At 40.8% G+C, this 15,949-nt stretch overlaps 1 protein-coding gene across 12 annotated transcripts in view; it reads right to left on the bottom strand.

The window, feature by feature from the left end:
• The window catches only part of LOC117206837 (MAP7 domain-containing protein 1-like), a 207,777-nt gene that overhangs the window by 152,764 nt on the left and 39,064 nt on the right, over positions 1 to 15,949 (bottom strand). For 3 of the 12 annotated variants that reach the window (XM_033446550.1, XM_033446545.1, XM_033446540.1), the window contains exon 1: positions 12,266 to 12,305. The exons of the other annotated variants lie outside the window; for them this stretch is intronic. In XM_033446550.1, coding sequence (XP_033302441.1) covers positions 12,266 to 12,290 — 25 coding nt within the window. In that variant the 5' untranslated portion in view covers positions 12,291 to 12,305. Of the gene's footprint in view, positions 1 to 12,265; positions 12,306 to 15,949 lie in introns of those variants that run through there. 12 annotated transcript variants of the gene reach the window in all.

Consider the following 15,949-nt stretch of genomic DNA (forward strand, 5'->3'; position numbering starts at 1 on the left):
GGAAAAATCGAAACGTGGCAGCAACTGACACAGGATTACCATAAATTTTCTAGGCGTACGCGCACGCCGCCGTCAATTTCTCGTTTCGTGCGCGCCGATGCGCGTCCCATTCTATTAAAAGTAACGCGTGATAGTCATTCGCGCTCCTGACATTCGTCTCGCACGCGCAGAGGCGTTCCGTTTCCTCGGTGGTATCCGTGACATCGTTTCTCCATTCAATCACCATGAATCCTGTTAGATTCAACGATTTTCCAATTCAAATTTATCGGGTAGGTTTTCCCAGAGAATGAAATCGACGCTTGGTAAGCCCTCAATATAGGATGAATCGATATCGAAGTGTTTTTATACGATTCGAACGTTGGATGACCAACTCTACCTCGATTTTGAGTCACGATACTCATTTAAGATAACGAAGTGAATTTAAAGCCAAAACATATTAGTCATCGGAGCATTTAATATTTGAACGAGCCAGTTACTGATAAGGACTAAGTCCAAAGTTGTAGACTTTATCAAAATTGTATATGTCAGCGACGATGCATTTTTAAGAGTCGTCGAATGCAGTTGGTCTGACATTAGTCCGCTTTCGGATGATTTACGATAGATATACAAACTGTGTGTGGTCAGTGAAAGTGCGAATGAGATTATGCAAATGACTAGTGATTGGAAGTCTCGTAGATATTGGGTATCGAAGATTCGATTGATAGATGAGAGGTAATTTAGTTCCTCTTTGTGAGGTGCGACATGGCATTTGCTCCAGAATTTTGGAATATAGTAGAGCGAATGTCTAAGTGATGCGGTCACACAGTAATTTGTCTGCCTAATAAAAATTCCTAACATAGTATACATAGTCACGAAACACTCGCGACTAGTCTTCGTATACTGTACAATAATTTTCAATTAAATTAAACTCCATCAAATTTCATCATGAAATTAGTATATTCTATATTACAAGAAAAGAAGATAACACAACTAACTTAATTAACTTAGACTTAAAGTTAATTTAAAGTTAAAAATAGCAAGACCACACAAGAACTTGTTTTTCCTATTTGTTTGAATATTTTTATGAAATAACTATTGGTACTTCGTACGCTAATAAATAACTATAATATTATTTGAATAAAGATAGCCACTTATACAGTGTACGAGGACTCTAATGACTGACTGGATACCTTCTAAAATCAGAATACCTTAGTTCAGAAAAATAACTGGACATATATCAACAAATTCAAATGTCAACTCTTTTGCTGAAAATTATAACATTCAAAATACACACGAAACACGTTATTAATTAATGTTCACATTGTTCACCATTTGCCACTACGACTAAGTTAAACCGCTTTTGCCAGGTCATTGGATCGTTGATCGCGATAACCAGCTTCGGCTAATATCATACTTTCAAATGAATCCGCGACAGTCCTTGACGAGGATCTTGCGTGACGCTCGAGGATAAATCGATATTACGGTTAACAATACAGAGACACGATACACATGCGACCTGCTAAGCACAGGAGGACTGACAAATAAATTGACTCGACCTGGCTAAGGACCGTGCGAACTCGGATTTCACGTTCGAACCCAATACACACAGGTGCAGGACGGTTTATCGACTTCCTGCTGCACCTGTGTTTCTCTCCACTCCGTACACCGATGTCGTGGTGCGTTAAGTCTCGTCTTTCTACGTGGGCTGGGCTCTCGTGTCTCACAGAGACAGCCTAATCGGAAGCAATTAGGAGCATCGTTCTAAATTACATTCTCGATCACGTCGAACGTCAAAGAAGAGGAAACAACGACCCACTTTTGCCTGTTTCAAGGGTGATAATAATCCACGCGCATTTCCGCTGCAACATTTCGTTGCTTTAATACTATAGGGATATTTGGTTACACGCAGGCTGTGCAAAGTTCTTTAAACAAACTCGGTCATAATCTTGACAATTTTGATTCATAAATGAAATTTATTTGTGACAAATAAACGAAAACTTTGAAAAGATAATAAGGTAGTTCTATCTAATAAAATTTATTGTTTTATAGATTCCTTACAGTTATTTTCCAACAAATTTAAATCGCGAAACAAGCAACTTGAAATTGTATTAATTTGGCACTGTTTCGAAGATGAAATATCGCTTCTTTGCTATAATGGATCTGGCAAGTGCAATCAAAATTTTGAGTCAGTAAATGTAGATTCTAGACCAGTGAGCACAGCAAAATTTTACTCTTTAATCTCTTTCCTCCGAACTTTCCTTTATTATAGAGAAAAGTTTGATACGCTTGATTGGCCGAGCAATTGCATCATATAGTAAAGACATCGATAAACATCTCAGAATTGATATAAATTTATTAAAAAGAAGTGGCGTGAGTCATCACACCCATACACCTATGTTCTCAATCCCGCATATGTATGTTTAAAATATACAACGAAATAAAATCACGTCTCAAGTTGGTTCGTGTGTTCTTTCCTATTCCACGTTTTCAATGGAAAAGGTAATCTCAAGAAGTTAACGCGGTTGACGTGACTTATCTTCCGTTTTCTTGAAACGAGTATTACACGGGAGCATTTTTACGTGCATGAACAATGTACGAGGCAGTCAGAAACGTCAGTGAAACATTCCCATGGACGTTTGCGAACAAACCAGCTAAGGGTGAGGCAATGAACGAGAGACTTGCAATATGCATCGAACGATAAGTTCGGCTACACTGTACTATAGATGGCGGTACAATGTCGTGAATAATGGATCGCATCTGATTGTAGATGGATGCTTTGCCCGCGGCACGGTCGACATTTTCTGCTACCTTCGTGGCTCGACGATAAATAATCATCGACCGATTATGCGGGTCACTGGTGAAGCTCGAGACTCAATTAGAGAGATCATCGGGCCGATTCCGTGTCCATCCTGGCAAATTGCGATCGTTTCAGCTACCCCGTTAAATCGTAATCTTTATCGAACAGCTGCTACAAAAGCAATGTAGTAATTCGTACTTCGTTAGCGGTGCTACAGAATTTATAATCCACCGTCCTTCGACCACACGTTCGAGATATTAATCATTAACAGGTTCGAATTACGCATTCTTCTTCGCTTACTCCAACGATGATTGTGTGCTAGAAACGAGTACACTCTCTGTGCTCTGCTGACTGTGGCGGATTACTCATTGTCTGTTTCATTATCGTTATCTCCCTGCATCTTACTTGGCAGGTTCCCTCTCCTGGGAAATTATCGCTTTCTGCGAGATCAAGAATTCACACGGGTGACGGCTGATTGAGAAATAAGAGTGTCTGTGCTAGATTATTGATAACGAGCAGTGTTTACGTCACATGGAAATTTGGCTGCACGTATATGTATAGTATGTATGACATTCTTAACTCTTGTAACGATGCGTTTCCTCCGTGCTCTAATACACAATCGACAATTATCGTTCCGGATTTACGTAAGATTAAATAAAATTTCATCATTCTGATTCGAAATAGGATCGAATAATGTTTACTTTCAAACAAGCACTGCATTTAACAGCATAAAGATGCGATAATTGATTCTATGATTAGAAAACGAGAATGTCCGAAGTGAGTCGCTCAAAGATCGAGATAGTTGGGCGAAAGTCACTCGAAGATCAATAACAGACGGAGAATTTTAAAAATATTGAATTAATCTGCGATACGTTGCTATCCCACCCATTCTTAAGTGCACTTTTCATTATTTTACTTTGTATTTACCGAACAAAACCCTATCTACAATCCAACCTCGCTACATTACCTCAAGCCAACCATGAACCAGACTATTAGGAAGTGTCTGGCATCTCGACCTCTCTAAGAAAATTACCTTTCTATTCCAAAGTCAGATTTCCAATTCAACATTTCCGCATGGGGGAACAGAACTAGGGAAAATAGAAGAATACCTCGAGAGGAAAAATTCAACGTACCGTGGAGTAGTAGCGATAAGCCCGGTGAAAATCGCGAGTGTGCTCGAGCGCCCGATGGTTCTAGCCGCTAATGAAGAGAAGCCAGTCGGAAAGACGTTGTTCTAGTTGCGTGGCTAAAACGTATACGGGGCGACGTCTTGGCGGTACACGGTCTCTCCTATGCAAAAGGAAATGGGCGAGGGTTGCCACGGTGACGGTAGCCAGCACCCGACCAACAAGGGTCGATACGACCACGTCTACGTCACCGATTCGTTCCCTCGTCCAGAGAGAAGAACCGGCATCTTCGCCGAGCGTGAACGTTTGTTTACCCGCGACAGCGTCCTTGAGGAAAGAGGGCGATCCGAATTTATTCCCCGAACTACCACATTTCTCCTTGTTTTTTAATGCAACGACAACTGCGGTAAACGCAACCCTTGGAACAACGGTTTATTTGCGAAACGTTTGCAGAATGGCGAAACATAAACTTAGAGCAACCTTGATTTTCTCGTTAATTTCATCTTGGATTCTTGGTTTCGTTCGGTATAAACGAAGTAAAGGGTATTTTAAATAGTAGAGATAAATAGTAGTATATTTACATGCAGAAAAGATGGCCACCTATAAAAAGCCACAACTAGGTTACGATCCTGTTTAGATGCTAGTATTCTATCGAAAAACATACCACGATGGTAAACCGAGAGAAGAGTCTTAAAAATCATGTACATAAACCTCAGGGAGGTCGCAATGACTAATATAAAAAACATCGTCTTAGCAGGGTAAGCAGATTTCTTAGTCAGATCTGGCCTACATTCGGAACGACAGATCCAAGACATTTCGAGAGAAAACTGTCTGGTCGAGACCAGATCGGAATACGTTGAAAGAAAATTCGACTATGCGGGCAAATTGATTGCACGAGGGACGTAACGATGTCCTCTTGTCCAGGGCGATAAAGATGGCTCCGCGCGTCTACGGAAACTCGCGATTCGGCGGTCGAATCGTACTTCGAATGCCAAACGGGATTCCGGCGCATCGAACGAAACAACACGGGCTGGCACACACAGTCACGGATTGTGAAACGTATTTGTTGCGCAAACGAGCCACGAACCGAATAATTTTTGCAATTGAAGGAAAAGATCCGGCTAATCGCGGCGGAAGTCCCGATCGTGCACGGCTTTACGAGCGCGGCACGTCCTAGTAACCCGCGAAATACGCCTAACGACGCGAACGAGAGGCATTGTTACGACTACGGGGAAGCATAAAGATAATATCCGACTTTATTGACACCGTCGATCCGTATCTTTCTCTCGGGCCTAACCGCCGTCCCCCCATTGTCATTACAACGCGCTAGTTTCTACTAGCTGACTCCTATTGTTCCAAACTTGGCGAAGGGAAGGAGTAAAAAAATAACTGCTAATTTTATACATATAGAATAAAACGGTCGACGGGACTTTCTCTTTGAAACGATCTCTACAAAGTAGAACGTTACCAAAGCCCGATCCGATCACATAGAAACGTTTGGGGCACGGGAAGGATCGGATTTAAGGTCACATAAAACACGAACAGGACTGTTGATACCGATCGTGTCGAGTCTACAGTTGAAAGAAAATATTCTACGTCCACCTGAGGGACGCTATGTTCACGCAGCCTGTTGAAAAACGCGATTAAAGAAACGCAAGGTCGAGAACAATGCTCGCTCGTGCCGAACGATCGGCGGCTCAGACCTTCGCGATGAACGTTCGTTTGTTCCTCGCGCACGATAACCACTCTGAGGTCAGGATCTAGGCACGTAAAAGGGGATTACGGTGCGTTTAATCTGCGTTTTATCATCTTTCGAGAGCCTAAAGTATACAGCAACAAAGATAGTATACAACAACAAACTACCATTCAACGATTAAACGAAAAACAATCATTCGTTAGTCCGCAGACCTAATTGCATATCAAAGACACAAAGTTCCGACGTTTGTAGAGTGGTTAACAAGCACTATGGCTCTATGGTTAGGTGGCAACATCCTAGTCTCGACCAGCTCGTAAGAAACCAACGACAAAGTATGACCCACTAGGGCGCTGTAAGTTTAGAGGCTCTGTTAGAATACGTTAAGTAGATCTGGCCGTGCATGAGTCAGACGCATAGGGGAATTTTGTAGATCCGGTTGGTCGGAATGGCTATCTTACGCAGCAATTGGATTAGCTTAGTTTCGAACTGTAGTGAGTCACCCTTACGAGGGTATTCTCGAAGGGGAGTTAAGTGTTGAATGAGTTACGTTACGGCGAGATGGAAAATAAGTTTTTCGGAACGGTTTTAGCAATATATCGGATAGATCGTAGATGTTATGCGATGGGGGAAATATTATATTAACGCGTTAGCAGAATAGTTTCCTAAGCAGAAACTTCTGTAATTAAATTGAAAATTTCTAAATATAAATTAATTTTACTTGGTTTTGATTCCTATAGGTGTACATATAACGTAATTTGTGTTTAACATAGATAAAGAAATTAAGGTTTTCTTCTATGTGCTTGGGTGATGCAATAAAAATATTCATAATAATAATTCTCTAGTTATTTGGAGTAACGCATTTCCATTTAAACGAACTACGTAGCTTTTATTCTATCCTATAATATTACACCCAAAAGATTGGCAATTCGTGTAACGTCGAAATAACCAGATTAAAGGAGGAAACCGAATCTCCTCTAGAACAGTCTAAAAGTCTTCACTATTGTTGCTGTACACCGTCCCAGTTTCGAAAATCGCCACGTACAAAATAACTTCGATGAACCTTATTTCATACGTGAGATGCAACCGGATGGAAATACGACCAACAGCTGGTCATATAGAGAGACATATACAGGGTATCCCAGTAATCATAGTACAGTCGGCAAACAGGCGATTTTACGTGAAAATATAAATCGAAAATATAGAATAAATCTTTTCCGCTTAGAGCCTCGTGTAGAAAAGAACTAGGCCGATTATGTTTAGTTACGATAAATCTTCAAATTTTATTTTATCGAAAACGAATCGTTCTACGAAAATATTTTATTCAACAACTTTCACTTGTTTCCGCATGCAGAATAACCTCGTCAATTATTCAAGTCCAAAATTTTCCACGTTCAACTATACTTGACAAATTGTCAAACTCCGATTTCTTGGAAGTGAATACGTCGTATGAAAAATGTTATCCTATATTTTCGACTTATCTTTTCACGTAAAATCGCTACTCTTCCGATTGTACCATGATTACTGGGATATCCTCTATAAAATAAGATTCCCGATGACGCGCGTGCTAAGTTGTACACCCTCCTAAATCTTGCCATATTGCACTGTCCTAGTTACGATGCTTGCTGAAAGTATAACTAATTAGATGCTTTCGAAAGTTGCCACAACGTAACAATGTTTTCTCGGATCGTGCCTGAGATACCGACACCTATCGTTTGTAAGTTGAACGAGGACCCAGGCGTCGACTGAACCGTGGAATATTATCGATTTTAAGTAGATCGCGAGTCATGTTTCGTTTTGACGCACGGAAAAAGGTATACGTCAAGAGAAAAAAATCCATAACCAACCGGTATTCGACCCCAGCACAACACGAGCGGTCATGTTCAAGCAGTAAAGAAGGTATTATACAGGCGTTAGCTGAACCGAACGAAGTAAAATTTCATCGGAATATATTCCGCGGAATGCGTATAAGAGCGAAAAGAGAACGCGTTTCACGCACCAGCTTGCTACTTCGAAGCTATTGGGAACGCACGAGAATACGAAATCGTAGCGATCAATTACGTATGTTATGCATCAAGACCAAAGTACACACGTAAATAGGCTTTTTTTCCATCGACGTCAACTTTCGCTTGAGCATTGGTTTTGTAAAACAACATCGTGTGCAAACAAGCGTTCAAAGTCCGTGAAATCAATTTCTAGGCAAGTTTTTCAATTTATTTTATGTACCGTTACGTTTCTCCCTTTGCACGAACTAACAAACGTTCGGCGAGAATCGACAACCCGCGATATTATCGATATCCAATGCATGCGACAAGTTGAAGGGAATTGCTGTCAGAAGTTGGTAAGTCAAGTGTCGATTGTGGACAGCCTCAAAGTGAAAACGATTTAGTCGGTCGAATCGAAGTATGAGAAAGGAGAGCCACGCTATTACGAGACGCGTACGTGTCGTATGGAAACGGTGACCTATCTCTCGAATGCTTTCACGGCGCATGTGCAATTAGGAGATTGAAATAGGGGCAAGAATACCGTCTATTATCGATTGCGTCTAACTTGAAATTGTCTGTTAATAAATCGAATTGCATAAAGAAAAAAAAATATAACGTGCACGTTGCGAGCCGACGTGACGTCTAAGAGACGCAAAAAAGGAAAGAAGGAAGAAAGGCAGGAATGGATGGAATACATCAATCGTTATGGTACGTTTCGTCAAAGCCAGTTGGCATTCGGACGAACGGATTTCTGTTTCACATCGCTACGTTCCGCTACCTATATTCGATTCATCTGTGATTACACAGAAGGACTGACCTGATTTCATGACACTCGTCACACGCGAAGGGTTCATTATGACGGTTTACTCAAAGAGCGTCGTCGTTACTGTCGTTTCGAGTAGACGTACATGTCAAACGTATCGTTCAGATTGGTGACCAGAATCAAGGGAGAAAAATAGAGAGCAAGAAACTTTGAAATCCATGGTAAGCAAGTCTATCCAGAATTATAGCTACAAGAAAAGCGGAGAAAAGAGAGCGCTTAAATATTTCATAGGCACGTGAAGCGTAAAGTCAAGAAACTACCTGGCCGGGCCATTAATCAAAAGCGCGCCTCTGCTTCTACGAGGAATCTTCACATTCCTTGACCGCGCCCTCTATCCTTCACGGCAAGTGCATCTCAACGTAACAAGTGCAACCCGGGAGAAACGAGTAATGTCTCAATAAAACGGCATCTCTCCTCGAACACCAGCCACTACACGACTTCCTCGCGATCGATACTACTGAGACGAAACGATCGTTAAGTGGGTCAATTTGTTCCATCCGCGCGGACCTCCATCGATCGATTACGATCTCGAGTTGTGTGATTTACGGACTTCGAATCCACCAGCCCCCGAGAAGAGAAACTTACTTTGGTACGCGTGCATGCCCGATCTTTTGTCACACTTATCGCGGCAAAAGATACGGTTAGCTTCGATATAAGTTCTCGTCGAAATTTATAGCGCGTCTTATATCGCGATACATCGATGCTGCTGTTTGTCCTCGACCAAGAATCAAGTGTTTCGGTGGCCAGACATGTTTATTTTCTATATATCCTACGGTTTGTGCGATCTTGATCGATATCTTTATGACAACTTCTGTTTTGTTTCTTCTTTTTCTTTCTTCTGTTACTGATCGATACCAGAAGAGTCGAAATTAATGTTATTGTTATCAATGATAAGAACTGTAACTAGGCATTACATATTATGTAAATTATGAAAAGGCGATAAAGAGGAAAAATATATAAAAGATTGTAACGATTGTTTAAGATATACAGACAACATTGAACTACGAAAGATTTATCGCAACTGCTTTTTAAAGGAACTCAATGATACCGAGAATGTATCATGAATGTACGTATTACAAAGTAAAGAAATGCGATTAATAAGATCACTTATTAATTATCCTTTTTATCCTTGAATTATACATCTCGCCTACTTTTCATTTTTAATTTTTTCATGCGAGTTTTGCACTTTTGTTAACGAAGTAAAGTAACAGTAAAACAAGTAAATAGAGTACACCCTACAGCGTTTATAAGCGCTAGTAGATAACTACATAAATTAATTAAATCAGCGAGTGCTTTGTGCATAATAAAATTCTGCCAACGACTATCGGAAAACTGTTTGCTTGAAATTAGAAAGAATCCAGCTGTGTATAAAAGCTGTGTTACTGGGTATTAAAAAAAGTCCTGTATAATATTTTTTCTTTGAGGTGGATTACTTTCTGTGCAAAGTATCGAATTGATCGTTTTCAATTACCTCTACGTTTAATGAAATTGGATATAAAATGGTCTGAGAAACGAATTCTTCCAGAATAACAGTGAAAGCTTTTAATCCCTAACCATTTCCAATTCTTCCATTAATTGCATCGTAAGATTAATTAAACGAAACGAACATTGAACATAGGATCTGACAACGAGCAACAAACTTCATTAAAGGCTTTCAGATGAAATTGTCGCAAATAGTGGTTCTTCTTACTCAAGATCGTCGCCAGGATCTTTTCTACGTTGAGCAAAGCTTGCAACCGTTTTAACGAGCAGAAATTACTACAGTCGGATTAACGCCGATGAAATAGGGGAGCCGAACTAGTGGGAGAAAGATAGAACCCGTTTCAACCCGACGTTTGGATAGCAATCGGGTTCGTTTAAGCTGGAACACAAATATACGAGAAAGAAGACGATTAAACTCGAATCTAGGACGCCGGGTTAGAAAAATAATTCTCTTTCTCGTAGTACAAACAGCCATCCGATTACAAAATGGCAAAATCCCCGTAACGGTAGCCGATATAATTTCCGTGCTTCCACGATTCGAATTAAAACCTTAGGATAAATTCGTGGAGAAATCGAGGAAAGCGAAACTAAACGTTCTCGAACGACGATACGGGAATCGCAAAAAATGACTGATATCGATATTCACGGAAATAAATATAGAAACAAACAGCCGAAGTAATGAGACTACAAGTCCGAGTAACGTAGCAATTAACGAACATAATTAAGGTTAATTGACCGTTGCCATGGTTGTAGGTATTAATCGTTTCTCCGTAGCACAGTGATAATTAACGGCAGACGAAGATTTAACGTCTTGTTCTGTTCAACGAGTGGACCATTGCGGTTTGTTATTAATGACATGAGAAAAAAGGAACGGAACACATTTTTATCCTGGCCGGGAGAGAAAGTCGCTTTTTCTGACACGCATAAAATTCATGCAACGTCGAAAATATGCTTCGCGGTTTCTAAAAAGTGCGACGCTTCTCTATGAATCGTCCGCGAAATGGCTAAAAGAAAGCGACGCGGACGTCCGTCTCCAACAACGATCCACAGAACGTCGTCTTACTGAAATAATGCCACGCGACCTTAATTTCTAGGGCTATGAATAATAACGAAACTGCTTTCTTCCTGCAATATGTTCACAAACGACTGAATTTAATGCGAGAGATCGATTAGTTACAGATTGTTCGTCCGCAATCAATTATCGAATATTAAAATTCTAATGGTTGTGCGGTTGTTTCGAATAGACCGCTAGATTATAATTAATGAATATTAAAGCGTAGTGTACTATGAATACCAATCACGTCATGAGGAATAACATTAAAAGGAAAAGTTTCGCGTTATAGGAATTTCGTTACTGACACCAATTAACGCAGAGAAAACTCGGCGCAACGCATCGAAACGGGGTGAATACCGCTTTCCACGTATTTTCTTATATCGTTAGAGCAGGAAAAATCTATTAATGATTATTACCCGTAATATTTCGTATTAAAAGAGATCATCTCATTTATTCTCAAACATTATGAGGTAGAAAAAATGTAATAGATGTAACGATCGTTTCTCGTGGTATTTTAAAATGAGATAGATAAATAAATAAAATGGATATGGATACCGCTTTCCACGTTTTCTTCAACATACATAGAACAAAAAAAAAAAGAAAAAAAAAAGAACGTAAAAGATCTAGTTGCTGTTGCCCGTGATATTTTAAATGGAGAAATAAATAATTAAATAGATAAAACAGCGCGAGATCGCTTTCCACGATCGCATACTCGAACATTGACGAGATAAAAAGAAATAGACCTAACGATTATCGTCCATGATATATCCAATGGAAACGAGGAAAAATTATATCTGACAGTTAATCATTTCGCTCATTCTCGGCCATCGCTCTCCTAGACGAAATCCATGGATCGTACACGTGTAGGAAACAAGGAATCACATTCGTGATTTCGCGTTACAAAAGACACGACCATTATTTCACGGTTACGGGTCATTTTCGTAATAACTTTCTGCACGGCTGCTACGGCTGCTGCCAGCAGGCACGAAGAAGATGAAGAAGAAGTCGCGCGCGCGTATTGCAATTTGTTTCCACTGGTGGGTTTCATCCCGTCGAGTATTTATTGCGTTACGCTTATTAGGACGAAACGCATAAATGTCAAACGGCCGCCCGATACCGCAGCGGCTATTTTCACCGTACGTATCCTCGCGCCAACGCGTCTCTAAATATCAGAATCCTGGTGAAAGCGCGATCGTACAACGCCAGTCCCTTTTACTTTTTCCACCAGCCATGATAATAACACGCGTAGCTGCACGTTGTTCGATTAAGTTGTTTGCTTAATGTCCAAAGAAAACGTGCGTTTAGAATTTACGCCGGGGTTTTACCTGAACGTCTGAATGCATACCCCATTACAGTGAAAGTCTGGATCCATCGTTTAACCATCGATCACGCAGGAATCGTTAAATTCGATACAACAATGGACTCACCTGTAACAAACAGAAAAGAAAACGAATTGTAAAAGTCGATCTACATGGCTAACGGACTATTTTTAGATCGGTTAAAACACAGTGGGGGTTTTTGAAATTCAACAACCGCCTCGACCAACGGTTCTAATCTCGATGAAAATTGGAAAAGTAACAAACGCAAGAAACGATTCTACGCGCTGTTTCTTTTCGATGTTTGCCAATCGTAACGGAGCCAGCGGGACGTAACGAAAAAGGAAGAGAATGTCCGACGTGTTTGTTTGTAATGGAACGGCGGATCGATCGACTGCGTCCTCCCCTAGGGAGAAATTTAATTGAATCATTCGTGGACACTTGTCAATCGTAAACCGGCTGGAAAAACCGCTATGTTTAAGGTGTCGTGGTCCGATGACCGCAGGGGTGCAATTAGCCTTTTCGAGGGGAGAAACACGCAACTCGAATCGTCCGACATGCGCTTGCCCCCCTCAAATCGCAACAATGAGGTAATTACCCGACTATCGTAACGATGATCTCATTGGGATTATACTACTCTTTGCAGTCATTAAAACGTTTAATTGATATCGTATCTCGCAATTTAGTCTTTCCCTGGTTGTCATTACATGTTTTCGTAATTAAATTAATCTCGATAAAAATGATGCTGCATTCTTTGTAAATTGACGCGACAAAGCGATTAGATATAAAAGCATTTTCTTTCTTTAAAAGAATCTACGATTCAGCGGTTGCTATGTCAAAGTCTTCTATTTACATTGCACGCGCTTATGGTTATACTTTATGGTCCAATTTGCTAGAAAATTTAAATGCTAAAAATTAGAAACGTTAAATTAAAAGTTAAATCGTCTTACTGGATCTGGGTTACGATATTCGTACACTTAATACGGGGGAATAGTCGGTCCGATCAAAAAGATCCCTTTTCCCCGTCGAAATAAATGATCCCGAATAGAAACGGCGCCCATTCGATAAAATGCAACGTCGCTATAGCATGTTTGCCGGCTGTCGCAACGATTACCGACGCGTCAGTGCTCTGCTATACCGACAGTAAAAGAAACTTTCGTAACGAAGTTCGAAAGTCTCCACTTCGGAGGCGCAACTCGATCGTCGACCAGAGCGCCACGAATATTACGGTGGAAAAAACGCGAACCTACGAGCATATTTGAACCGTGGCGCGCAGTCACGCCTCTATCCAAAAGACTGCTTTTAGAGCGGCCGTTGTTAGGTGGAATCGAGAAAGACGACCCATCCGTACGTAAAATTAGAACCCCACATGCTACGCAAGATTCGCATTCCCTTCGTTTATCCTATTTCTCTACTTGTTCGTGCCTCGAACACCCTTGATTCATCATGCTTTTGTTTACCTCCCAACGAGGGACGAAAGCATTTAACTTTAACACGATCGTTCATAGGATATATTCGCTGCAAGAATCATAGCTACAATATAAAAAGCTGAAAGGTTATTTGCGAATGAATCTAATAATTGCTGATTGCCACAATAAACTGAATGCGCTATATATTTTGCCTTAATCGTCTTTCAATTAGTAAATACGTAAGATATTTCGAAGTCGAAGGTTTTGAATGAAAGGTTTCGAGACAGTAGATGCTTATAGGGGCTTCAGAATTTTGAATTTTAAGCGAAGTTAGAGAGTGGAGAGAATGGAATTCCTGATGCAGCTCGACGCTCCATTTACCATTCTATGATTAAATCTCTTAACTCCGGTATTACGTTGGCAAAGTGACCCGGTTGTAGATTTAGTAGCTGACGTTTCTCTAGTAGCCCGTGAAGGCAAACGAAGGCAAACGTTCGACGTATAATTCTCGTAACAAAACTCCGATAGCGATTAAGCACAAGTAATATCGTGATAAGGTTTCAACACGCACAAGGAATTGGTCCAAGAATGGAATTGGGTAAATTACCACGTCGTTGTCGGGACTCGTACAAATACTGTTTCGAATACGCTTTATCGCTCCCTTGGCTTTATCAGTAACCAGCTACACAGCGTTAAATTCGCTAGATCCTTCAGTTGCTACGTTAATTCAATAGCAACTGAACTATGAACAAGGTTTCTTTTCTTTCAGCTTAATAATCGAAAGTTTCGATCTAGCAAAAAGCTCGATTTACAACCGAGAAACGTTCACCGAGGGAAGAAGAAATGTTTCTCGATCAGCGCCTAAGTTGCAACGACTATCGTTACTATTACCTAACCTAGAGCAAGTTGTCTAATCGTGAGAGAATGAAGCGCATTCTAATACCTGCAAGGCCTAATAGTTGCAAGTTAGGGAACCAATTACTCGCAGCACAATGGATGCAAAACGGCCGACACAGCTAGGAGAAAGATAGACGAAGGACGTGAAATGGAACGGACCGAAATACGAGTACAACGATTGTAATTAACGGTTGTAAAAGCAGACTCTCGGTAAACAGAGGCACGAGCAACGACCACGGTGCGACACGATTCTTAGAACCAGCCACGAACTGACCTTTTTCCTGCTTCACTTTCGAAAATATTCAGACAGACGCGACGGATGGCTTCGTACGTTGCCGCGATTTTTGTTCGCGCAAAGATCTACACACGCGTTTAAAACTTTAACCCCTCTCGATAATAATATCCGTGATAGACCGTCGAGCACGATCGCTATTTTAATTAGACAGACATTAAGCAGTAAATTGCGCGATTCTGGTCGATTAAGCGGAGAACGATTAAAACCAAGTTTCATAACGTACGTAAGAAAACGATGTAAAAAGAAGAACAAAGTATAAAAATACGGCAAAGATTATACGCTGTTTAATCTGATACGGTGTGTTCACGGTATTTCCTCTCTTTCTTCTAACGATTATTGCCAGAAACGTGACTGCATATGTGACTGTAATGACCCAACCGTTCCCGGGGTCAGCTAATTAACCATAATCTCGTTGCCATTTTGCGAGGCCTGTTATACAAAGCGGACAGCACGCTGAGTGCATTCAGTTGTTTCCTATCGGAAATTCTTGCGTCTGTATAATTTAACGACCGACTTGCCTTCGCGTCTACCGGTTTGCAACGTAGTCAAGTAGAAAATTTATGGATCTCGACAAGTGTTTCCTCGATAACCGATTGTAAAACGATTTTTACTACAGAAAGAAAGAAATCTTCTCTTCGAAGATTCATCTCTCGACAAAGAATATTCAAAAGAGAATAGAAAACCAAAAGATGAGAACTAGAAACTAAACAAATTCTGACAAGAAGAAAACTATGATACCGTGTCCAACTTAGGTCCCGTTTCCACGGATTATTTAAACAGGACAGACGAGTCTTGCATCACTTGGCGGTTCGACGAACAGATCGCGATAGATTGCGCGAGAGGAAGGAAGCGATCGAAAAGCTAAGGTGGTAACCTTACTCATTAGCGGTCTAATTACAAACCGGTCGGAACTTCTCCGTTAACCGCACAATTACGCGTTAGGCAGGACCTTGTATCTAGTCCGGCCAGATACGTAGCAGCTTACGGACTTGGTTTATCATAGAAACACGCCACGGTGAGATAGTCGTACAACTTTTGACTCTCTTTCATCGTGTTTCACCGAACCGTATCGTTATCCTGGCTTTCGAAACG

The sequence above is a fragment of the Bombus bifarius genome, unplaced genomic scaffold, assembly GCF_011952205.1.
Source record: "Bombus bifarius isolate JDL3187 unplaced genomic scaffold, Bbif_JDL3187 scf7180000008008, whole genome shotgun sequence".
In the NCBI taxonomy this organism is placed as follows: domain Eukaryota; kingdom Metazoa; phylum Arthropoda; class Insecta; order Hymenoptera; family Apidae; genus Bombus; species Bombus bifarius.